Consider the following 24,414-nt stretch of genomic DNA (forward strand, 5'->3'; position numbering starts at 1 on the left):
ACGCACGCACACAGATAATATAAAGGTAATCTTTTTTACAAAATATATTTCAAGGCAATAAATTTAACATATATCTAAATATCTTGCAACTGCTATTCCATGTCTTCATTTGTAAAACCTTGATTGCACGCAACAAATTGTAAGACATGCACACAAGCTTTCAATGTACAGGATCAAGCTAGTCTGACAAAGGTTTCTTACTATTCATTAACTAGTGCATTTAGTTCCACATTACATATTGGTAGCATGTTAAAAGTAATCATTATCAAACGTCATCAAATACTTTCACATTTGTAATCCATAGCACTGTTTAAGCAGTGCACAAATTTGACTAAAGAATCTTATACTGCCCCTCTCATTTCGAATTTTGCAGTATCAATGTATAACCTCACATAATTCCAACAATGTTTTTTTCCCACTGGCCCACTTCCCACTAATGGCCACATCTCATCGAATATGATTATAACCATGTATGGTTTTCAGTTTACATCTACTACATCAGTCTACATAATAAGATGTTTCAATTATAATAATTACTAATATCAACAATGTTTAAGTAGTGCAAAAATTTGATTAAAGAATCTTAAACTGCACCTCTCATTTCGAATTTTGCAGTATCTATGTATAACCTGACATCATTTCAACATGGTTTTCAGTTTACATCTACTACATCGGTCTACATAGCAAGTTTTAATCAACTCTTGCTAATATCTCTTACTAGATGTGTAGTCTGTAGTACGTGTATTTGTATGTCACTGGGAATGTCTCACATGTGGAATAGCAGCTCTTAATCACTCTAATAAACTATTGTTTAAATTAATGTACACGTCAATTCATGGAGAGCAATTGGCACGATTCAAAGGTCAGTATACATTATTAACCAGTGGCTAGCAATACCGGTAGCCAGTAATTTGTTCCATAATTTGTCATCAGTATGAAAGATATCGTGAAGCAGTCACGGGAGTTGGGAAGAAGTGTCAGGTTATGTTTTTAGTACACTCTCAGGTATACATAATCTGTGACCTTGCTAATCTGGAAGTATCATGCAGGTATATTTCAATGCTAGGAGAAAACTTGAATTTGACATAAAAGACGTTCCATTATCAAAATTGTCATCACACTCATGATAACATCCTAGAGGTGACTTGAACAAAACTAGGTACGCATAATGTGTGAGCAAACAGCCAGAGTACTACACTTACACTCTGAGTGGCACTTTTGAATGCACGTCTGCATGTAGGGTAGGTACCGTTACTGTCTATGTCGTGTCAACTGTGTCGTGCAATTAATATATAAGTTAACTTTCGCATTTGTGCAGTCGGGACATGTAAATATTGACCTTCTGGCCTGACCTGCTTACCTACATGCAAAAAACCATGCCATGACAAAAAATGTCTTATTGCATTCTAACTGGGTAATGCCTGAAATCAATAACAATCAGCACATCAGGAATAATTTTATACAATGCTTTTTGGTACGTAGATAATACTAACTAGATGGCCATTTTCATTTTTGCCAAAAGGTGGGCGTGGCTCAAAAGTAGGTCGACTGGCGTGCTCCAAAATAGGACGTTCAAATCTCTCCCATAGGAGTAACAATTGTACGCAATTTGAAACATGTGGATCAAACGGTTCTCAAGTTATCATTGACCGTAGCCAAATGTTGAGGGACGGACGAGGCCCCATGGCAATAGTTTATCTTGACAATGTCAAGGTGAGCTAAAAATGTGACATTAGACTTCACACTATTCTTCAGCCAATGAGACACTGTAAGGTATTATTATAAGATAGGTAAATAGTAGAAAAACTGAGATTGATTTGTAAATTGTATTCAGTCTTGAGTAAACTATGCAATCATTGATAGGTAACAAATCAGTCAGTTTACACATGAGCTAAGCAGGCCATTATAGGTTTTCATTTGGTCACACCCACTAGGTGTAACTCACACATAGGTGCAAAGACTACCGACTTGTTCCTGAGTGAGATTAGATGCTAATCTTATTTGTATAACCTAGTTTCATCAGGATATCTACACACTAAATTAATCACACAACATGTTTTGACATTACACTCCTACATGCACTTACAGTATGCAAACGTGCAAAAACTTAGCTGTGCTAATTGCATATTATATCTGTGCTAATTATATATTATTCAATTATCTGCAAAGTATTCATACTAATATTTTTAAATTTAAAATTAAAGCTTCTGATGAGTGTCAAACAAGCACATAGAAAATATTGTACATACTCCATATTCATCCAATAACATCAACCATACATCATCCATCTCACTAAAGCTGTCTGTCTTTGTATTTAACAGACAAATCAGTGCATTAAAATATACACTTACTTCACTGTACGATAGCCATTTATAAGGACTATCTTTTTCTGCCCGGTAGCCATACGCTGGTCCATTTTCTGGAATGGAATAAAGAAATGCACACAACCACACTATGTTTACTTTTTTTACTTTACATCAGCACTAATGAATAGTCCAACCATTATTTATATATCCATTACATTAGCTATCCACATGAAGTAATCACAACTACCTTTAAGGTTTTTTATTTTTATCTATAAGCAAAGATGCAAATCGTATGAATATCAATAATTTACCAAATGTGAATGTGTTGAGCAATCTAACCATGTGAAACTGCTTCTTGCAGCAATTAAGAGAAATTTATAGCAGACCTTCACACACACAAATCAAGCAAATCTATACATCTTAAATTTTCATAGAAACAGTTTATAACAAACTGGTGTGCGGAACAGATACTTTTAAATAAACAATTATGTTTTCCATTACACAGAGCATAAAAACTATACGCCAACTTACGTGAGACCCTCTCCCCTCTTTTAAAACACTCATGCAGAGTCTTTCCATCATCAAACAGGTAGCGTATAAGCTTCCCATCTCGACTGCAGAACCGTGAAATATTTGACCCATCCTGGAACACCAATGATATATTAGAGAAGAAGTAACACACACTTTACATGAAAATATTTACAATATTGTTACTGAATGTATATCACTACTAAAAATGTATGCCTAAAAACTAAAACTTGCCTACGAAACATTCTCTTGAGGATATATATAGAAGCACTAAAGTACTACTTAATAAATATCAATCTTACCGACATTTCTAATGACTGCCTATTCAAATCAATCAGTGGAACGATTGGGCTTGGTCTGGTTGCAAGATACAATGCACTGGCAGCTGTAGCTGCACCAATCCCAACCAGTCCTGCAGTACCTCCAATATAGCTCGCATATTTTTCGAGATCCATAGTCAGAGATGAAACTAAAACGTATCAATCGATTAGTTCTGAATTCTAGCAAAACATTTCAAAGTTTTGTACACAATATTAAACCTACTAGAATGATGTAGATCTATAGCATGCGTGGTTGTCACTAACAACAACCTATGTACTCATGCACAGATGTGTTCTGATCGCTTGATTCGTTTCTGAGCCTTATCTTCAGATGGAGCAGAGCAGTTCAACTTCAAATCTAATTTTTATTCACATGCTTAAAGAGATTTCTCATTTCTTCTTGCAATTTCTACTGACACAAATACCTGTGAATACCTGTGCAGCACAGAAATAGTAGTTTTATGTAAGCTTGCTTACCAGTGTTAGACAGCGAGTTACTTTCAATGAAATCATGTAACTTTCTATCAAGCAATGAAATTATCAAAGGCCAGAATGTTTGCCAAAAGATCGGATAACAGTCATTTAAGGCCACTGAAAATACATCCCATGCTTGGGGTAATACAACTAGGAACTGGAATATACGTGTACTAAGGAATGTAGGACAACGTGTTTCTATCATTTATTATGTTCTCCAAATGCAACTAATTCAATTTAATTTACCTCCAAATTCTCACAGAGGTCTTTTTATTCCAAGATTAATTGCAACAGACTGCATACTCTGGGAATCTCGAATCTGATTGACAGAACCCCTTCACAACACCCGGCAACAAAAAACTAGAATACCAAACTACTACAAAAAACTTGAGCCAAAAAACAGAACTAAAAGACTGAAACCCTTGACATGATATGACAGTGTTGCAAGAGAGCTACATTAAGCCTTCATTAAAGTATGACATTCTTTTTACTTCTTGACCTGTCTGGGAATGAAGCTTCATATCTCAGATGTAAGAAACCCATATATAGCACACTAACGGGTACATCACTAAGCTGGAGATACTTGTCTACAACCAGAGAGACCGGGTACAAGATGGCGTTGCGCAAAAGATGCGTCGTTCCCCGACCGCCGAGAGCGGTTAAGCCGCGCACTTCCGCAGGACTGTGCGCACGCGACCGCGGGGTGTTGTATGTAGCATCTCGCGCTGCCCACTATACGAATTCGCGCGCCGAAGGAGGGCGGGCGCGTGAATCCATATAGCGGGCAGCGTAACATCGCGCAGTTTTGGTCAGACGTACACGGCTTGGCTACGGCGGCCTTGGGGGGAGGGCATTTCCTGCTGCTGCTGCTTTGCTGCTCCAGGGCCGCGCTGCAGCAGGGACCAGTATTTGGTGCTGCTGCAGGAGCGCGCTGCAGTAGGGGCCAGTATTGCTTGCTGCTGCTGCTGCTTTGCTGCTGCATGGGCCAGTATTTCTTGCTGATGCTGCTTTGCTGCTGCATGGGCGCGCTGCAGCAGGGGCCAGTATGTACGTGTATATAACCTGCCACGTACGCAGCCAGGCGCCGCGGCGGCGGTTTTGGAGATAGAATCTAGACCGCGCCCGCCCACGTGGAGCGCCATACGCGTCTTCGTTAAAACCTCTGTGATAGACATGACGCTATACTCGGCAGTAGCCCACGTCATCGCGTAACGGCCAATGAGCGAGCGCGTGGTCGCTGACTGACAGCATTTCTTGGGGTTTCTTGTAGGAGCCACTACGCATTACCCGTGAGGCGCACCACCCCCAAAAATGTTTAGGGGCCGTTTGGAGATGACCTCTAGGCGTCGATCGCGAAATGTCGGTTGGATTCCGCCCCGTTTTCGCGGAGTTCGTTTTTCAGAGACCTGTCTAAGTTATCTGTCTAAGTGGACAATAAGGGGGTGGCGTATTCGCTGTGGGGGCGCGGCTGCACCGCGCGCTGTGCGCTGCGCGCAACTACCGGGACCGCATGTCAATGACGTCATCATGACGTCAGCCCCTGCTTACTGCACATGTACGCGGGCAATCAAATCGCTCTGACAGTTCACATGTGGCTCAAAATATGCTGTGTTACAAAAGTGTTTCAAAAGTTTCCAAAATAATTTTTGATATTTTTTTCTTAAACCATCACTATTCATTAGTTAGGATAACTATCTTTCAGGTCTCAGTGGACTAAAATCAGCTGCATTCCTGGTACCTGTAAATTTTATGTTTTTGAGTCTAAATGGACATTAACGTATGTTAGGGATTTCACGTACGTTGACTTTTGACGGATTAGTGATGATGCTAATACTTACAACTAGGATATTTATCAAAAGGAACACGGTAATCATTGGAAAATTAGTTTATTATCAAGCATCACACATTATGAATACAGACAAAGTTTTCACATGAATTATAAACCATGGTTTAGGCCAGTTTGGTGGGGTGGTACACTACACACAATTTGACAGAAAATTCAATGCACGTGAATACATGTTTGTAATGACACTAAGGGAAAACTGTTCAGTGAATTTATTAAATGGACAGTTTTTTTACAGTTTAGAATGTTGTTTGTTAGGGTAGGCTGTTCACTTGCATGAATACACAGGGAAATGCAGGCAGTTTAGGCAAAGAATGTGCCTAGTTTTTGCTTGTAACAAATCCATACTGAAAGTATAACATTTTTTAAACTGAAAACTAGAATATCAAAAAACATATTTGAAATAAACTAATGGGAGTGATCCTGATGTTTCTTGATGAAAAAGAAAAGGGTTATTACATTTTTGTTGGGAGAGCATGCATTTTTGGATATACAAGTGTAACACATTAGCATAATTTGAGCCATGTACCGTTATATGAAGAAATGAGCATGTACGAAGGTGGCACATAGTGTTAGCCATCGAATAAAATTGAAAATGAAAAATCGGTAAAATTTTGCCTAAACCCTTGAGAGTATCCTTAAGTACTTTTCTAAGATTTCACCAAAAATAAGTACTAATAAGGGCCCTTATTTTATTTTTGGCAAAATAAGTACTTATAAGACTTTGGAAGACCCGCTACGAACCCTGTAACGGGACTTAATGTATCCTCAAATTTTTACGTGATAACATTGTTTTTCAATAGTTAAAAATCCAAAAAACCTGGGCGATTTGATATATTTATCACGACATTAAATGCTTGCTATGGGCCATGTATGAGTCACGAGTGTTTGTTCGCATCAAACGGAAATGCAAAATAGGAAGTATACCACAGCAATTTAACCATAAAAAGTGAACAGAATTACTTACAGTTCGTGAAAAAGTGGACATAATTTTTATACTTTTACTATTTACAGTGGCATTATCACTTTAATGATGGCTACATGAATCATTATTTATAATACTTTTCAACAGATACTAGACAATTAATTGGCCAATAGCCTAGCGCTTACATATATAGAGGGTTAGCGAATTTTCAAATTACCCACAATGCAACGCTGCCGGCCATGACGGTTCCACAAACCAGTTCAGGCATGGTACAAGTACATTGAGCAACGCACTGTTTTCTGCTCATTTTATTCGCCTATTAAGCAAATCTATCACAACGCCGCTCTCCTGCGGTGTTGTCAACTGCAGCAATCGGTATCAGAGAGAGCCACAGTTTTTTTAGGCTGCCTAGCTTGATCACAACACAAGGTAAAGTGACGAGAGACAAGAGGGACCATAAAATAGCACCGAGGCAACAGTCATGTGTACAGAATTCACCAAGCCCAGCGTTACAATTAGTGTGCTGAAATGATGCCTGTCCCATATTCTCTCATCATGACCCATGCACGGATAGAGAGATGGTATAATCAAAGACTGGGAGTGCATAACACGTGCTCGGATAACGACGTAGGTGGGACTCTCACTGTTCACATGATAGATGTAGACTGATACACCACTAACCCAACCGCAGAACAGTCGATCGTAGGCATCCAGGCTTTTGTGGTTCTGAAAGTCCTTGGAGTATAAAATGGACTCGGTTAGAATGTTAGGTAGGCAATTCACGAGATCCTAATAAGTACGTGATGGGCACAAGTTGTGGTCCTCGTTCCATTCTCGTACGGGTGTCGATTCCCAACGCACGCAATTTTCTCGAGATAGCGTGCTTTGGCTACGTTGTCTAGAGAATCAAAGTACTTGTCCATACTACGTACACTTCAGACGGTTGGCAAATGTGCATACACCAGATATTATAAAAAGCTTCGTTTAATAGCTATATATGCAGTAAAATCGGTGACATTTCTGAACACTCGCGATGTAAACAAACTCAAGTCCATGATATGTGTTGCGTGCAATCGCCCGATCTTCTCAATCTAGCAATCCGCCGACTGTGCGGCAACCACATCGAACTCTAGCATCCCAACCCACGCTAATAAACCTGCATGCAAAGCCCTGCAAAACCGGACTTGTGTAATCTCATTGAACTCTAGCAGACTAGCACCCCAACCCACACTGATAAACCTGCCTGCAACACCTTGTAAAACCGGGTCTGCACAACCATATCAAACTCTAGCACCCCAACACGCGCTGGTAAACCTGTCTGCAAAACCGGGATCCACTTACTGCTAATATAGATTACTATATAATAATACTATCGATGTAAAATCGGTAGATTGTGCATATCGGTAACACGTGTTCGCAATTCTGGAACCAGTATGGCCGGCGGCACGGGATTGTAGGTGATATTGCTATATTTAGTGCAAGTCGCGGAACCCTCTATACCTGTTTATACAGTGTACTTATATATTATTTGGCCCATTTCCCAATCCCTTCACCATATTTTTTAGGATTATTTAGAATTATAGGCTACATGATCTGTTTGTGTCATGAACTGATAGTTCGTGGAACACAACATTCTTATAAAATTCTAGCTAGCAGAGAATACAATAAACTTCACAGACCATCGAAGATTGTGGGTATATCACCACCTCCTGTTTAAGGTTAAGGTTAGTTTAGAGTTAGATGGGTTGAGTTTAGGTCTGGCCTATTATAATACCCATATCTGTCTAATGTAAGTCTAGTTTTTTTTTTAAAAGCAGTTGACCGTCTTGGCCTCAACAACAAATGTTGGCAGTGCGTTCCATGCATTCACCACTCTTTGGCTGAAGAAGTGCTGTCGCAATTGCAGCCTGGATCTATTTTTGAATAGTTTCAGGAGATTACACCTGGTGGTTCCGGTTGCCAGTGTGAAAAATTGGTTGCTATTAATGTTTTCTTTGTCTGTTGAAATTTTGTAAGTTTCGATCAGGTCTCCCCTCACTCTCCTCTGTTCCAGTGAATATAGACCTAGGATTTCCAGTCTCCTCTCATATTCCAGGTTACGTATAGAGTGGACTAGCTTGGTTGCCTTCCTTTGCACTTTTTCTAACAGGTCCATATCTTTCTTATAGTAGGGTGACCAGGCTTGCACACAGTACTCTAGGTGGGGTCTGATGAACGTCTTGTACAGGATAAGAAAACCCCTTTAATCTACGTACTGATCTCATCTAACACTCTTCCTGTCCCAACCTCATCGGTCATTGAGTACTCAAACTGTTCGCTATTTCCTCTTAAATGTATCCGTTTGCACTTCCTGACGTAAAACTTTAATAGCCAATTCCTTGACCATTCACACATCATATTTAGGTCATGCTGCAGTAGCATGCAGTCCGTTGTTGTCGATATAGATTTCCAAATTTTTGTATCATCCACAAAAATGTTCATATCACAAATCGCCATGTCCGGGATATCGTTTACATATACCAGGAACAGTAGTGGTCCTAGGACCGATCCTTGCGGAACCCCGCTATCTACCGAGCACCATTCCGAGTACAGTCCTCGAACACTCACCCTCATCTGGCGCCCCACAAGAAAGCTTTCAATCCAGTTTATGAGTGTTCCTCTTATTCCATACGCTTTCAATTTCTTCAATAGCCTCATGTGCGGAACCATGTCAAATGCTTTTTGATAGTCTAAAAAGATGGTGTCGATTCAATTACCATTGTCAATGGCCTTACTCCAAGCCTCAAATGTCTCTAGGAGATTAGTCAGACAGCTCCTCCTCGACGTAAATCCATGTTGGTGTTCTGTAAACAATTTATTCTCATCTGTGCATTTTACTACTTCATCGCGCAATAGCGATTCCATGACCTTACAACACACACATGCTAGTGAAACTGGTCTGTAGTTCTCAGCAGCCGCCCTACTCCCTTTTTTGAAGATGTGCGAAACCTGCGCTTTTTTCCCACTTTATTGGTAGGATCCCTTCCTGTAAGGATTTTTGGAATATTAATGTGAGTGGCAATGCAAGTCCATCACCACATTCTTTTAGCAGTTTCGGGTGTATTCCATCAGGTCCTGGTGACTTGCCTGGCTTCAGTTCTCTCCGCTTTTTTTCCGCTTGTGCAGCTGTAATCTCAATACTGTCCAAGCTTGTACCAGGTTGCACTCTATCTACAAAATTCGAGATGTTACCCAATGGCTCCATTACAAACACCGACTTGAAATATTTGTTCAGTAATGATGCTGCTTCTTGGTCGTTGTCTGTTAACATACCTTCTCCTTTGGCTAATCGAGTTATTTCGTCTTTGACCTTCTGTTTCTCGTGCACGTACCCATAAAACTTCTTGGTGTTGCTCTTGAATACATCAACAAGACCTCGCTCATAATTTTTCTTGGCTTCGTTACACAAGTTGGAAGTGATGTTTCTCTGTTTAACATAATTGGCATAATCTTTTTTTCTGCGTAGTCTACAATACTATAAGTAGAATTTCCTCTTCGTCTGTATTGCTTTTCGAACAGGCTTGGTCAGCCATCTTGATCTCTGGTTCTTATTTGGTGGTCTCTTTTCTGGTACATTTCTCTTACTAAGGTCTTCAATTCTTCGCTCCAACTCCTGCCAAGCACTGTTGGTGTCCAAAACTCCCAATACTGTCTTCAAATCAGTGGCTTTGATTTCTGTGTTTAAAGATATATAATCTCCTTTCCAATAGTTTCGGCCTTCGTACTTGTGTTTCAGGCTGTTTGGGTCGAGGTGTGTTATGGTCGTCCATGCTAGTCCAATGTGATCGCTCTTCCCGATGGGTGCCAAACAACTCACTTCCTCGATCATATTCTTATCATTTGTGAAGATCAGAACAAGTTTGGATGGCTCTTGACCTTCTCTATATGATAATATCTTGTCGGTACCGTCACATGTTGCAATAGAAACATGTGCTGTGTCTTGTCGAGAAACCTACTGTGGAATGACAGTGGGCTGCAACTGGTGCAATAGTTTCACATAATCAACCTCAGGTATATTAAAGTCACCCATAATTAGAACATGCATCTCCTGTCCACTCGCTACCTTAGAGAATAGATCAATCAACTCCTCATTGTTCTCCTGTATACTAGCTGGTGATAGATAACACACTCCTATGAGTAAAACATCCTCTCCAGTTAGTTGGATTTCACACCATATTTATTCAGCAAACTCGCTAACCTCTAGTCTTGGACAGGTCGATGCTTGGAGATCGTTTTGGACCAGTACTAGTACTCCTCCTCCCTGTGCTCCTACCCGATCTTTTCTGAAAAGATCATACCCTCTTAGGGTGAACAAACTGTCTGGATTGTTCTCATTTGCCCATGTCTCTCTGATACCAATAATGTCTGGTTTCAGTTCGTCTATTAGAGCTTCAAATTCGTCTAACTTATTTACAATGCTTTGTGTATTTGTGTAGAAATTTGAAATAAAAATAGGTTAATTTACAAACACACTACAAAAGCAGTTATTGAATACTTCTGCATTTTGAATAATGCTAGTTGTGAGATGTTTTACAACGTTGTGATTATCAGATGGTTCATCCGATGAGAAATATTGCTGTCTTGTTCCTATCAGATTTGGCAGATTGCCAGAAACGTTTGCAGTTTGACTTGTCACTGAAGCTTGGAACTCTCTACCACAGCAAGTTCGGACAAATTCTGTTTATTCTAGTTTTAAGTATAGTGTTAAGAAATGTCTGATGGAAAAGGTAGAAACATTAGAGGCAGAGGAGTATGATTTTGAATTTTTCACTAAAAGAATTCGGTTGAAATTAGGCATAAGAAAAGTTTGTATCGTCTTATGAGAATGTACCACAATTCAATAGTTAGTGCTGCTGAGAGGGTCTATGTCCCCCAGGGTACTGCCGGAACGTACCCTGGTACCAGAGCATATAAATCAACGTGATTTATATGCTCTGCTGGTACTATCTAATATGCCAGACCGTACCTCGCCTACTCCACTAACAAGTCTAGGGAGTCGCCTACGCCTACTCCCTAACCCTAACAGATAGTTACCAGATTTACGCTCGGTATACCGGACCGTACCCAGGGTACGCTCCGGCAGTACCCTGGGGGACATAGACCCTATGAGCGTTAGTGCTGAGTGATAGTATCAGTAGTGTAATTGTTAGATTCAAGGCATAGCAAAACAAGCGACCACAATGTAAATACAGTGTGCTAGTCATGCTTTTCGTGTATATATATTCTTGGTAGTTATCCATTTTATGAATTCAAATTCTATTGTAAAAGATATGCTATGTATTGTATATGATGATAATTGCCTAAATAAAAAAAAATAAAAAACACTTGCCTTACTTGGTGTGAACAACTCTTCACCTATGTAAAGCCACCTGAATAGTTTACTCAATTTCGAACACATACAATTTTGAGAAGTACTTATTTCTCTCATCCGAACAATTCAATTGAAGTATCAGTGTCTGTTACACTTCTAGTTCTAGGGGCAATCACAATAATCTAATTCATTAATTGATACGATTATTACTAATACTTTATAAACAACGCACGTCCAATTGGTTGTGTAAACTTACTTCAATCACAACCCACATGATTACGGATCCTTCAACCCATGATTACATCACCTTAATTTAACTGACTTCAGATTGGCAGACTTTTAAAGTTCACGCATAAACAGGCGTATTTTAAACGCGGGTGGTGAAGGTACGGCAGCCGTATCTTAATGTCTCGAGGCTGACGAGTCGGCAGTCCACTTGCCGCATGCGTCGCTTTCCCACACCATAGATTTTTTTTGGTACTATGACACGCGTATATAAGATAGCTGAGTCGGTTTAGAGTTGATGTTAGGGTTAGGGTTAGGGATAGGGTGACTGTTTGTACTTGTGTGGTGGGACTGCCGTACCGTAGCCTCGAGACATTAAGATACGGCTGCCGTACCCGTGAGGCCTCGAGACATTAAGATACGGCTGCCGTGTAGCCTCGAGACAGTTAAAATACGGCGGCTGTACCCGTAGCCTCGAGACATTAAGATACGGCGGCCGTCCTAGCCTCTGGCATTTTAACGCAGTGGCTACAGGTACGGTAGGCGTATGTTAATAGTCTTGAAGCTACGGGTACGGTAGTCCATTTGCGCATGCGTCGCTTTCCAGCAAACTAATGCCCCCCTACCGTGGCGCAATTTTATCATCGGGAGTGGTGATCGCTTTTGGCAATGGTTATACCTACCGTACCAATACCCTCTCAGATAGAACTCTTTTCATAGACTAATTACACACTACGTTCCTACCGTAACTCTGTAGCCACTGCCGTTTAAAATGCGTGAGAGTGGTCTATTTAGGTTACGGCAGGCCGTTACGGTAATTGCTCCGTGCTAGGGGGGGTGGGTCCGTCGGTAGTATTTGGTCGGAGGCTACACTGGTCAGCGTTAGCGGTAGTGATCTCCTGCTTTTTTGTTTTTCAATATCTTATTTTATTTTTTTATTTATATTTAATTTAAAATTAATATTTATTTGGATATATTTTAATTTATTAATTTATATTAAAATTTTTAATTTTTTTTTTATTAATAATTAAATTATAATTTAATTTTTTTTTAATTAAAAATTTTTATTTATAAATTTTATTTTAAGATAATTATATATATTTAATTTTTAATTCACGCATTATATTAATCTCCAGCCTAATAATTAATTAATTAATTAGCTAGCCTACACTAGTGTTAGTTTGGCGGATCGATTGTCAGTACAATGCCAAATCATATGAAAGCAATAGGTAAATACACATTAGGGGTGAGTATTGCGACAAAAAACCGTATGCAAGTATATTGCATACGACAAAACCGTATTGCAATATTTTTCATACGATTGGGCACAATGTATAACCATTGCATGATATAGTAACAATTTTTGATGGTTTTAATTATCATCATATATTGTATTATATGAATGATTACTTTCTCATGTTTTCTTGAGAAACAGAGCACGGCAATGTTTCCCGGCCCTGACAGTGCAGCCCTCTTGCTGCCGTAACATGTCAACCGCTGGACTGAAACCCTCTCGGAAGCACTGACGGTAGCTGCGAATACACAATACCCCTGCCTGCCATAAATTGCTAATTAACTGGATACTGAACTTGAAACTCAGCGGTTCTCCCTCGTGCGCAAACGGCGGCGCGCGCGCGCGCCCGTTTGGGAAAAACTCCCCTGTTCAAGTTGCCGCCCCATTTAACTTACCTCCGCCCCGATTAATTCCGCACAGCATAAAGTTTGCCAGCCGAGAATTCGATCGTCAACAATTCCCATTCGACCAGTGACACCCGGGTGTGTATTTTGTTACCGGCCACGCATCACTTAGACAATACACAAGTACAACAGTCAACTGTCCTACACCTAACCTGAACTTGTACACGACTCGGCTATCTTATATAATATACACGAACCAAATCCTCCGCTATGGCGCTGTGCGGTGCGAATTATTACGCGATTAATTAGTGGTTTCGGGTAACAAAACCGCCCCGGACCCCCCTTGGTCCTCCCCTCCCGCTTTCCACTCCCCTCCCCCTGTGGTGAATTTCATCCTGGCGCAGAACCTGAAAACTGAAACTCGACAACAGTGGGGTCTCCTTCAGCTTGTAATCGCCTGCGCGCGCGGGCACTCAGGTGAGGCATAGGCTATATATAAACCAGGGTCTGAAATTAAGCGACGAGAAGGGCAAGGCAAATTTTTTTAGGGATGTGGAAAATCGCCTGAAGTTTTCTCTAAAATAGAAAGGCACGAAGGCAACTCTCAAGTTTGAGAACGGGCACGCAAGGCCTTTGTAAAATAAAGGGAACTCATACAAATTCAGTACATCAACATCGTCTTGCGCTTTTATAGTACAAAACAATATGCGCCATGTAGCTTACACGCGTAACACTGACCCCCTGTACCCCAGCCTTCTGCTAATTGGACGTACACAGTAACAAGAAATTTTACCATGCCGTCTATGCAGGAGCAAATAATTTGCCGATGCTGTTATTAATTCCGCTCGCTGCCGACTATCGGTTCTTTAGCTACCACATTGCAACTCTACACGCACGCAACAGCGCACGTGTTATGTTGATTTGACTAAAAACAAACTAAAAGCAGTAGATAAAGGGCGCCGGACGGCAATTACATAAAGGGCAGACGGCAGGTGACTGCCGTCGTCGGGTTGGATTTCAGGGGCAGTACGGCAGCATTGTAGTGAGGGCACCGAGACGGCAACTTGCCGGTCGTGCGTGTTTAAATGTCGAGCCCTGATATAAACTCCCTAGTCTGCGCCGTGGCTCTCTGCCTCACGCCACGTCTGCCCACTCTGCCCGCGCGCAGTAGGTTACCGCGCAGTGTCCATGCAGTGTCGCGTACCAGTAATACTGTATGGCGCTCCGGTGCAGCATTGCTGCTTTCGTACATATGATACGACCGCCAGTCATATTTTCGAGCGCGCATAAGCAATATAGACATAAAGGGCAAGTGTCAAGTAATTTATTTGCCTGTTTACCACCCGATCGTATATACCGTATATCGTTACACCCCTAATATCAACATAGATTAATTTAATCTGTTTTTACACGCGTTATAAGATAGCCAAGTCGGTGTATTAGTTAGTGTTAGGGTTAGAGGGGGGATAGGGGTTACTGTTTGTACTTGCCTGTGTGGAGCTGCGAGTACCGCGTAGTCCTCAAGACATTAAGATACAAGATACGCGACCCGTGCCGCTGTTATCTTAAGGAAGTGTCTAAACAACCGGATCGGTTTTCGGAATCCTGAAATAAACAACTGGCGTCCTCTTCCTCTGAGTGGTCTGGTTTTTTGTCATTTATTTATTTTTTTTTTTTATATTAGAAATTAGGATAGGGCTTATCGGTTAGGATTAGGCGTTTGGGTTAGGGTTTAGGCGTCTATATTCCACACACTTGTCATGTAGGTTCGATGGCTCAGGGTAGCGCTTCGCTTCGTCGATCAGTACATAGACCATTATCGCCAATGCGTTAAATATCACCAGATGGCGCCCCGCGCGTCAAAGCTATGATGGGAATGGAAAAGGGGCAACGATCGGCGCTCATAGGTAATATATGCCACGCGTATGGGTGATAGAAAGATATACTATACAGTATATTCTCGCAACGAGTTGATTACGTCTAGAAGATCGTAGAGGAATATAGACACATGTCTATAGCATATAATCTCCGTAAATTTAGTTTTTGTGAAGCACGTAGATCATAATTAATACCTAAATATATAGCGAACGGTACGCGCATTAGGCGCCTATTGCGTGCAGTTCCGGCTATACGCACGGCTGATTGGTGATAGGAAGGATACAACTATTTACATCTTGCAAACAGAGTTGAGGTTAGCATTTCTAGAAATGCATAAAGGAATATAAGACAAATGTCTTAGCTATAATCTCTGTGAATTTTCGGTTGTTGAAGCACGAGTAGTCTTAATTAATTACCAAAGTATAATGCCGAAACGGTATGCGCGCATAGGCGGGCCTATTGCGTGCACCGGCTATACGCACGACTGGGTAATAGGAAAGGATACCTAACGTATCATATCTCGCTAATGGAGTTTGAGTTAGTTTCTAGAAATTTAGATGAATATAGACACATGTCTTAACGCTATAATCTCTGTAATTTCTCAGTTTGTTGAAGCCAGATTGTCTAATTAATTACCCACATATATGCGAACGGTATTCGCGCATGAGCAACTGCGCCTAATTGCGTTTGCAGCGGCTGCTAAGCTCTGTGCGGCGGCGGCGCAGTAATGCCCCTTTTCCTATCCCATGACGCATTGCTGTTCCGATTGGCGATAAGGTTTATTGTGACCGTGTTCGAACCCAATAACATGTTTTTATTTTTCTATGCTTTGTGTATTTCTTTGTATTTTATTTGTTTCTGCATTTATTTGTTCTGTAACTTCTGTTTATGTTCGGAATTAAATATATTTCTTTATGTTTTGCATTAAAAATGGTCCTATTATATATTTGTCCTGTTCACAGGGACCAGAACTGCAGAAGCGAAAGAAAAAAAGTGTTATAACTTATATATATATATATAGAAGTATTTATATATATAACACTTTTTTTTCGCCTCAGGTCCCCGTGGTCCTGTTATGTTCGGAAACTGACCAATCAGAGAAGAGAGCCGGTTGTTAGTGTTTAGTTTTTAGGACTCCGAAACCTAGACCAATAAATTGTGCCCTAAAAATTTTTATATTCTGATGTTATTTTAGGAAATAACATTAATCCTAAAATAAAATCAAGAAATAAAGTTAATCCTAAAATAACATCAGAATATAAAAATTTTTAGGGCACAATTTATTGGTCTATCCGAAACCGGGTCCGGTCGTTTAGACACTGGCACTGCCTATTTTAAACAGAGTGGCCATGCTAGATATGCCCGGCTGCCGGGCACGGTCTTCGATTTCCTAAATGCCCGGCAGTTTTTAATTTTCAGCGTTATCTCAAGTAAACAAGGGTTAGGGTTTAGGAATATCCTACTAACCACAGCGTATTTTAAAGTTGTAACTTGTAGTTGTAGGCGTTTATCCAAAACCGGCGTAAGCAACTAAAACAAGATCGTCCAGCGAGATCAGTTAGTCCTGCTCAAAATTTTGCTATTGAAGCCGATGAAATAATACTGCAGGTTATTATAATACGATGGAGTCTTATGTGCTCTTGGGTGCATACATAGGTGCTGAACGGCTCAGTAGGGTACATCATATAAATCAGTTAGCACTAAACGTTAAAACGTAAAACAAAACTCACAGATCGGATTCTCCTATCCTAAGAACCTCAGCTAAGAACGGCCAATGAGTGGCAGCACTAGTGCCAACAAAAGAACGTTCTTTGAATGTGCTGTTTTGTTTGCTCGTCGTGTTGTAGTGTCACATCGCGTGAGAAAGTTAATTTTAATCTCAAACTGGGTATTAACAACTTAACATAATGGTAGGCATGTGTTATAGAAATATGTTAACATATATACTATATTGTTATTACTTAAATCAGAGTGTTCATAGTTTGTAGTAGGATAGCTCCAAGAAACGGTACGGTATTGCTACAAATTACAATGCTAGGGGCGTCGGGTCCACAGCCACAGGCACTTGAAGCGTTTCAATAAAATATAAATAATGCTACTAAATACGAAATCTATTTACTACCAAATTCTTAATGTTTCTATACTCTCTTTCACCTATTATTGCCGACAGTTTCCTGTCAATTCCGTCCAAATCCTACGTCCAACCCGGTGTCCGGTCATCTCTGTTCATCTGCCAACTCAGTTAGCCGGCGAACCGAGCTGTCCGATCTCCAGACGCGTCACCTTGGTTCACGAACCGAGTTGACACGAGAGCGTCCAACCATATACGCTGCCGGCGCCATTGCTTTCGCGGCGCGACTGTTGCACGCTTACACTAATGGTAATATATATAGCAGGTAGGAAAGCGCGATCGCAAAATTCGCTCGACGCTCGCTGGATTTCACACTTTCACAGCACCAATACACAACCAACAGCTTCCATCTTTGTTTCTCTTTCAACAACAGTGTTCACTTGTTATAAAAACATAATGTCTCTGTTCGTAACTGAGCTGTGTCACGCGAAATCACACAAAGATTGACGAAATTCTCGCGTTCGCGAACCTTGGCCTGTAATGTAAATGGCTGCAAGTACAGGGCTATATATAGACTGGGACTCGCTCGCACCTCGATTACCCATCGAGTGACTAAGCTAAGCCAAGAGGTGGGAGTGGCCGCCAGTCTATGGGCTATAGGCGGCGCGCAGGCGGCGCACTGCTTTCCAACTCCCGTACAAGCCTCGCCATTGGAACTTTGCAAAAACGTTGGAGCGTTGCGGCGCAAGAATGAGGTCACGAAGAGCGCCGGTGGGCGTTTCCTGATTCTGACAGACATTTACATTACAGGGCAAGGTTCGCGAACGCGAGAATTTCGTCAGTCTTTGTGTGATTTCACGTGACACAGCTCGTTTACGAACAGAGACATTATGTTTTTATAACAAGTGAACACTGTTGTTGAAAGAGAAACAACGATGGAAGCTGTTGGATGTGTATTGGTGCTGTGAAAGTGCGAAATCCAGCGAGCGTCGAGCGAATTTTGCGATCGCGCTTTCCTACCTGCTATATATATTAGTATAAGCGTGCAACAGTCGCGCCGCGAAAGCAATGGCGCCGGCAGCGTATATGGTTGGACGTAGCATTTGGACGGAAGACTGTCGGCAATAATAGGTGAAAGAGAGTATAGAAACATTAAAGGCATAATAGGCCCATCGATTATGCAATTTTAACGAATGCTAGAGTAACTGGCACCTTGTGTAGTTAATAAGTACATTACCTTATAGCCAAACGCGTATTCGTTTGTCCAATATCACTGCTGGTTACTAAGAAATGTCTAATTGAAATCCACAGTCCACGAAATCAGTTGACTGACTTGTTTACAGTTTCGAAACCCCATACTTCGAAACGGGTGTGATACAGATTTATAGTCCACCGGACATTTTCGCACGCATGCAAAAACGCACGCACGCATGCATTTTCGCTCGGCCGTACGCAATGCTAGCGATAGTACAGTACCGTAACTGTATAATCCGGCAGTACCCTGGGGGACATAGACCCTATGAGCGTTAGTGCTGAGTGATAGTATCAGTAGTGTAATTGTTAGATTCAAGGCATAGCAAAACAAGGACCACAATGTAAATAAGTGTGCTAGTCATGCTTTTCGTGTATATATATTCTTGGTAGTTATCCAATTTTATGAATTCAAAATTCTATTGTAAAAGTATGCTATGTATTGTATATGATGGATAATTGCCTAAATAAAAAAAAATAAAAAAACACTTGGCTTACTTGGTGTTGAACAACTCTTCACCTATGTAAAGCCACCTGAATAGTTTACTCAATTTCGAACACATAAATTTTTGAGAAGTACTTATTTCTCTCATCCGAACAATTCAATTGAAGTATCAGTGTCTGTTACACTTCTAGTTCTAGGGGCAATCACAAATAATCATAATTCATTAATTGATACGATTATTACTAATACTTTATAAACAAACGCACGTCCAATTGGTTGTGTAAACTTACTTCAATCACAACCCACATGATTACGGATCCTTCAACCCATGATTACATCACCTTAATTTAACTGACTTCAGATTGGCAGACTTTTAAAGTTCACGCATAACACAGGCGTTATTTTAAACGCGGTGGCTGAAGGTACGGCAGCCGTATCTTAATGTCTCGAGGCTACGAGTACGGCAGTCCACTTGCGCATGCGTCGCTTTCCCACACCATAGATTATTTTTGGTACTATGACACGCGTATATAAGATAGCTGAGTCGGTTTAGAGTTAGTGTTAGGGTTAGGGTTAGGGATAGGGTGACTGTTTGTACTTGTGTGTGGGATCGCTTCTTCTCTGAATTGCTAATTCTCATTTATTATTTTTTTTTATTTAGAATTCGGATCAGTGTAGGTTAGATGCATTAGGCTTGGGTTAGGTTAGCCTCAGAAAGGTTCTAATATCACAACTTTCAAGCTTAGGTCTGAGGCCAGTGCGTAGCGCTTTCCTTGGATAAGTAATAGCCCTTATCGCACAATCGCATTACAATATTCACCACGATGGCGCCCCGCCGCAACGCCATCGATATATGTGCAAAAGGTTGGCAACGATCGCGCTCATAGAATATATGCACGGAGAGTACGATAGGACAAGCATACTAACTATCATATCTCCCAAACGAGTTAGACTTACATCTCTCAGAAATCTAGAGAATAATAGCAACATGTCTGAGCTATAATCTCTTAAATTTTAAGATTTTGTCGAAGCACTAGCTTAATTAATCTACTCAATATATGCCGAACGGTAATCTGCTATAGGCGCCTATGCTGCAGCGCCCGATACGCACGGTCTATGGTGATCAGGAAAGCGATACCAACTCATTACATCTGCAAACGAGTGACCTTACACTTTCCTAGATAATCCATAAGGAACTATAGACACAATGTCCTTAGCCTAGAAATCTCTGTGAATAGAAAACACAAACTGTCAGTTTGCTTGAAGTCACGACTCTAGTCTAATTAATACTCAAAGATATCATCACCGCTTATCGCCGCATAGTCCCTAATCTTGCGTGCCGCTATACCGCACGACCTTGGGCTAATAGAAAGCGATACTAACCTCATTCATATCTGCTAATGAGTCGAGTTAAGTTTCCTAGAACGTTAGTCATGAATATCAGACACAATGCTTACCTATACACTCTCCTCGAAACAATTTCAGTTCTGTATGAAGCCCACGATTAGTTAATACATTACCCAAATAGGATCGCGAACCCTATATCGCGCCATGCATTACTGACGCCTATCTGCTTGGCATCAACCGGCCTGCCTAACCGCTCGTCGCCGCGCCGCCCGCTTAGTAATGCCCCCTGTTTCTATATCCCATTGACGCCATTCGCGTGGCGATTGCGATAAGTTTATTCGTGACCCGTGTTTTCGACCCAATACAGTTATTTATTTTCTATGCTTGCTGTACGCTTCTATTTTATTTGTCGCATTTAGTTTTCGCTTAACTGCTGTTTATGTCTCAATCTAAAATATATTTCTTTACTCTTTCTTGCATTATAAAAATGGCTCCCTATTATTATATTCCTTTCACAGGACCAGAACTGCAGAAGCGAAAGAAAAAAAGTGTTCATAATCTTAATGTATATATATATGAAGTATTTATATATATAACACTTTTTTTTCGCTCAGGTCCCCTGCGTCCTGTTAAATGTTCGGAAACTGACCAATCAGATAAGAGAGCCGCGTTTTAGTGTTTAGTTTTTAGGACTCCGAAACCGGTGTCCGTCGTTTAGACACTGCACTGCCTATTTAACAGATGTGCCATGCCTACATATGCCCGCTCCGGCACTGCTCTTCGATATCTCTAAATGCCCGGCATTTTTAATTTTCCACGTACCCAAGTTAACAAGTTAGGTTTTAGAATATCCTACTAACCACAGCTATTTTAAAGTTAACTATGTAGTTGTAGCGTTTATCAAAACCGCGTAAGCAACATAAAACAACATCGCTCCAGCGAGATCAGTTAGTCCGCCAAAATGTAATGAAGCCAATGAAATAATATGCAGTTTATTATATATACGATGTAGTCTATTAGCTCTTGGGTGCATACATAGTGCTGAACGGCTAGTAGGGTACATGCATATAAATCAAGTTTAGCACCTAAAAAGTTAAAACGTAAAACAAACTCACAGCATCGGATTCTCCTATCTTAAAGACCTCAGCTAAGAACGCCATATGAGTAGCAGACTACTGCCAACAAAAGAACGTTCTGTGAATGTCGTTTTGTTTGCTCGTCGTGTTGTGTGTCACATCGGCTGAGAAAGTTAATTTATCTCAAACTGGGTATTAACAAACTTAACATAATGCTAGCATTGTTCTTATAGAAATATGTTAACATTATATACTATATTGTTATACTTAATCAGACTGCTCTAGGTTGTAGTATGATTAGCTCCAAGAACGTTACGTTATGCCTACAAATTACAATGCTACGGGCGCTCGGGTCCACACCACAGGCACTGAAGCGTGTCAATAAATATAAATAAATGCCTATCTAAATACGATAATCTATTTACTACCAATCTTAATGTTTCTCTATACTCTCTTTCACCTTTAATGCCGCTTTCCTGTCAATTCCGTCATATCCTACGTACACCCTCGGTCCGATCATCTTCGTTCATCTGCCAAACTCTAGTAGCCGAGCGAACACTGCATCTCCAACCGCGTCACCTTGCGTTCAACGAACGTTGACACCGAGAGGTCCAACCATATACGCTTGCCGCGCCATTGGCTTTCGCGGCGCCGATGTTGCCAGCTTACCACTAAGGGTAATATATCATACAGTAGGATCATAGCTGCGATCGCAAAATTCTCTCGACGCCTCGCTGATTTCACACTTTCACAGCACCAATATCAACAACCAACAGCTTCCATCTTGTTCTCTCGTTCAACAACAGGTTCACTTGCTTATAAAAACATAATGTCTCTTTCTGTAACTGAAGCTGTGTCACGCCGAAATCACACAAAAGATATGACAAATTCTCGGTTCCCGAATCCTTGCCTGTATGTAAATGGCCTTGCAAGTACAGGCGCTATAGATAGACTGGGATCTCTCGCACCTCATGACCCATTCGAACAGTAACCAAGAGGTGGCAGTGGACCGCCAAGTCTATGGCTATACGGCGCCCGCAGCCGCGCACTGCGTTTCCAACTTCCCCCTACAAACCTCGCCATTGAACTTTGCAAAAACGTTGGAGCGTATTCGCGCAGAATGATGCCTTCAACGAAGAGCGCCGGTGGGCGTTTCCTATTCTGGACAGACAATTTACATTACAGGCAAGTTCGCGAACGGCTGAGAATTTCGTCAGTCTTTGTAGTGATTTACGTAACACAGTCTTCGTTTACGAACAGATACATTATGTTTTTATAAAACGTGAACACTGTTGTTAAAGAGATAACAAACGAGGATTAGCTGTTGATGTGTAGTCGTCTTGTGAAAGTGCCGAATCCAGCGAGGTCTTGATTTGCAATTTTGCCGATCAAACTTTCCTACGCGTATATATATTATATAAGCGTCCAACAGTCCGCCGCAAAAAGCATGCGCGTATTGCAGCGTCAGGGGACTCGAATTAAGCGACGAGAACGAGCAAGGCCAATTTTTTACGCAGTGTGAGAAATATGCCTCTGATGAATTTTTCTCTAAAAGGTAAGGCACAGAGGCAATTTTAAAATGCATCCAATGCAAATCTCAAAATTTGAAGAAGTGCCACAAGCACTTTTGTAAAATAAAAGGAAAACTCATAACAAATTAGTACAATTCAACATCGTCTTGCTTTAATGTATCAAATACAATATGCCCCCATTGTAAGCTTCACATCTCGTAAACACTGACCCCTCTACCCCCCGCTGCTAATGGAAGAATAGTATACATGAAATTTTACATGCCCCTATCAGGCAGTAATAATTATCTTCGATCTATTATTCCCTCCTGCCCCGACTACGGTTTCAAAGCTCATATTGCCACTACATCAACGCAACGCGCACGTTTATGTTGATTCGACTAAAACGAAACTTAGGCCAATAGATTAAAGGCTACGACAAGCAATTTACACAAAAAGGGCTCAGGCACAGGTGACTGCCGTCCGCGCGATTGGATTTCACGGGCAGTACGGCAATGATACGGCACCGACGTCAATTCCGTCCGGTGCCGCTCCGTTTAATTCGACCCTAGTTGGCATTATTATTGTTGGACGGAAGACTTCGGCGAATACATATGAAAGAGAGATATAGACAACATTAAGAATTTGGTAGTAAATAGATTTCGTATATTTTAGGGGCCATCAGGCCCATAGTACTGCAGTGTCGTCCCATACACCGGTTGACAGTTTAGCACTGCACATGCGCTAAGCCTAGGTAAAGTCGCCGGAGAGTTTCCGCTCCCAGAAGTCGCCGTATAAAATTCTGTTACTCGTGTAAAACGTCTGTAGTGTGAAAGGCGTTCAAACGGATCGTATGCCTCTAAGAAAGACTTTGCAGCGATGAATTGGCCACGTTGTGGCTGTAGCCTGCAGGTGCATGATTTGTTCTTTTATAACCTTCAGTGCCAGGCATTTAGCCGCCATACACTGCTATCCCCCCACGTCACTGCACGGGGCCCCACCGCAATCTCCCTCGAACTCGCCCTCGCCGAGAAGCAAGCTGTGGTTAGTAGCTCCTTTTTATTAAATTTCGCTGCAAAACGCATCGAGTTCTTGCAGCCAGAAATGGAAAAAATCGTGTCGTACTTTTAGTCTTATTATATCGATTTTGTGTATACGAGCGAAAGACGATTGCACGATGCCTAGGCGATATTTAACGTGTACCATTGAGTAAAGTTGATGAGTTATGC

The 24,414-nt window shown here is 41.1% G+C and overlaps 2 protein-coding genes across 4 annotated transcripts in view; one reads left to right on the forward strand and one right to left on the reverse strand.

Moving 5' to 3' along the window:
• The window catches only part of LOC106805927 (long-chain-fatty-acid--CoA ligase 1-like), a 35,405-nt gene extending 18,142 nt beyond the window's left edge, over positions 1 to 17,263 (reverse strand). Inside the window, exons 1-4 of one of the 3 annotated variants that reach the window (XM_014807706.1) lie at positions 17,218 to 17,263; positions 3,137 to 3,303; positions 2,838 to 2,949; positions 2,352 to 2,419 (exon numbers count right to left, since the gene is read on the reverse strand). In XM_014807706.1, the coding sequence (XP_014663192.1) occupies positions 2,352 to 2,419; positions 2,838 to 2,949; positions 3,137 to 3,289 (333 nt within the window). In that variant the 5' untranslated portion in view covers positions 3,290 to 3,303; positions 17,218 to 17,263. Of the gene's footprint in view, positions 1 to 2,351; positions 2,420 to 2,837; positions 2,950 to 3,136; positions 3,304 to 10,633; positions 10,719 to 16,954; positions 17,172 to 17,217 lie in introns of those variants that run through there. The other 2 variants (XM_014807716.1, XM_014807725.1) reach the window with 2 other exon arrangements.
• Positions 17,264 to 17,301: 38 nt separating this feature from the next.
• Positions 17,302 to 24,414, forward strand: part of LOC106805941 (ribosome biogenesis protein NSA2 homolog) — an 18,045-nt gene continuing 10,932 nt past the window's right edge. The window contains exon 1 of the mRNA XM_014807738.1: positions 17,302 to 17,397. Coding sequence (XP_014663224.1) covers positions 17,395 to 17,397 — 3 coding nt within the window. The 5' untranslated portion in view covers positions 17,302 to 17,394. The remainder of the gene's footprint in view (positions 17,398 to 24,414) is intronic.

The sequence above is a fragment of the Priapulus caudatus genome, unplaced genomic scaffold, assembly GCF_000485595.1.
Source record: "Priapulus caudatus unplaced genomic scaffold, Priapulus_caudatus-5.0.1 Scaffold7, whole genome shotgun sequence".
NCBI classification, from domain to species: Eukaryota; Metazoa; Priapulida; class Priapulimorpha; order Priapulimorphida; family Priapulidae; genus Priapulus; species Priapulus caudatus.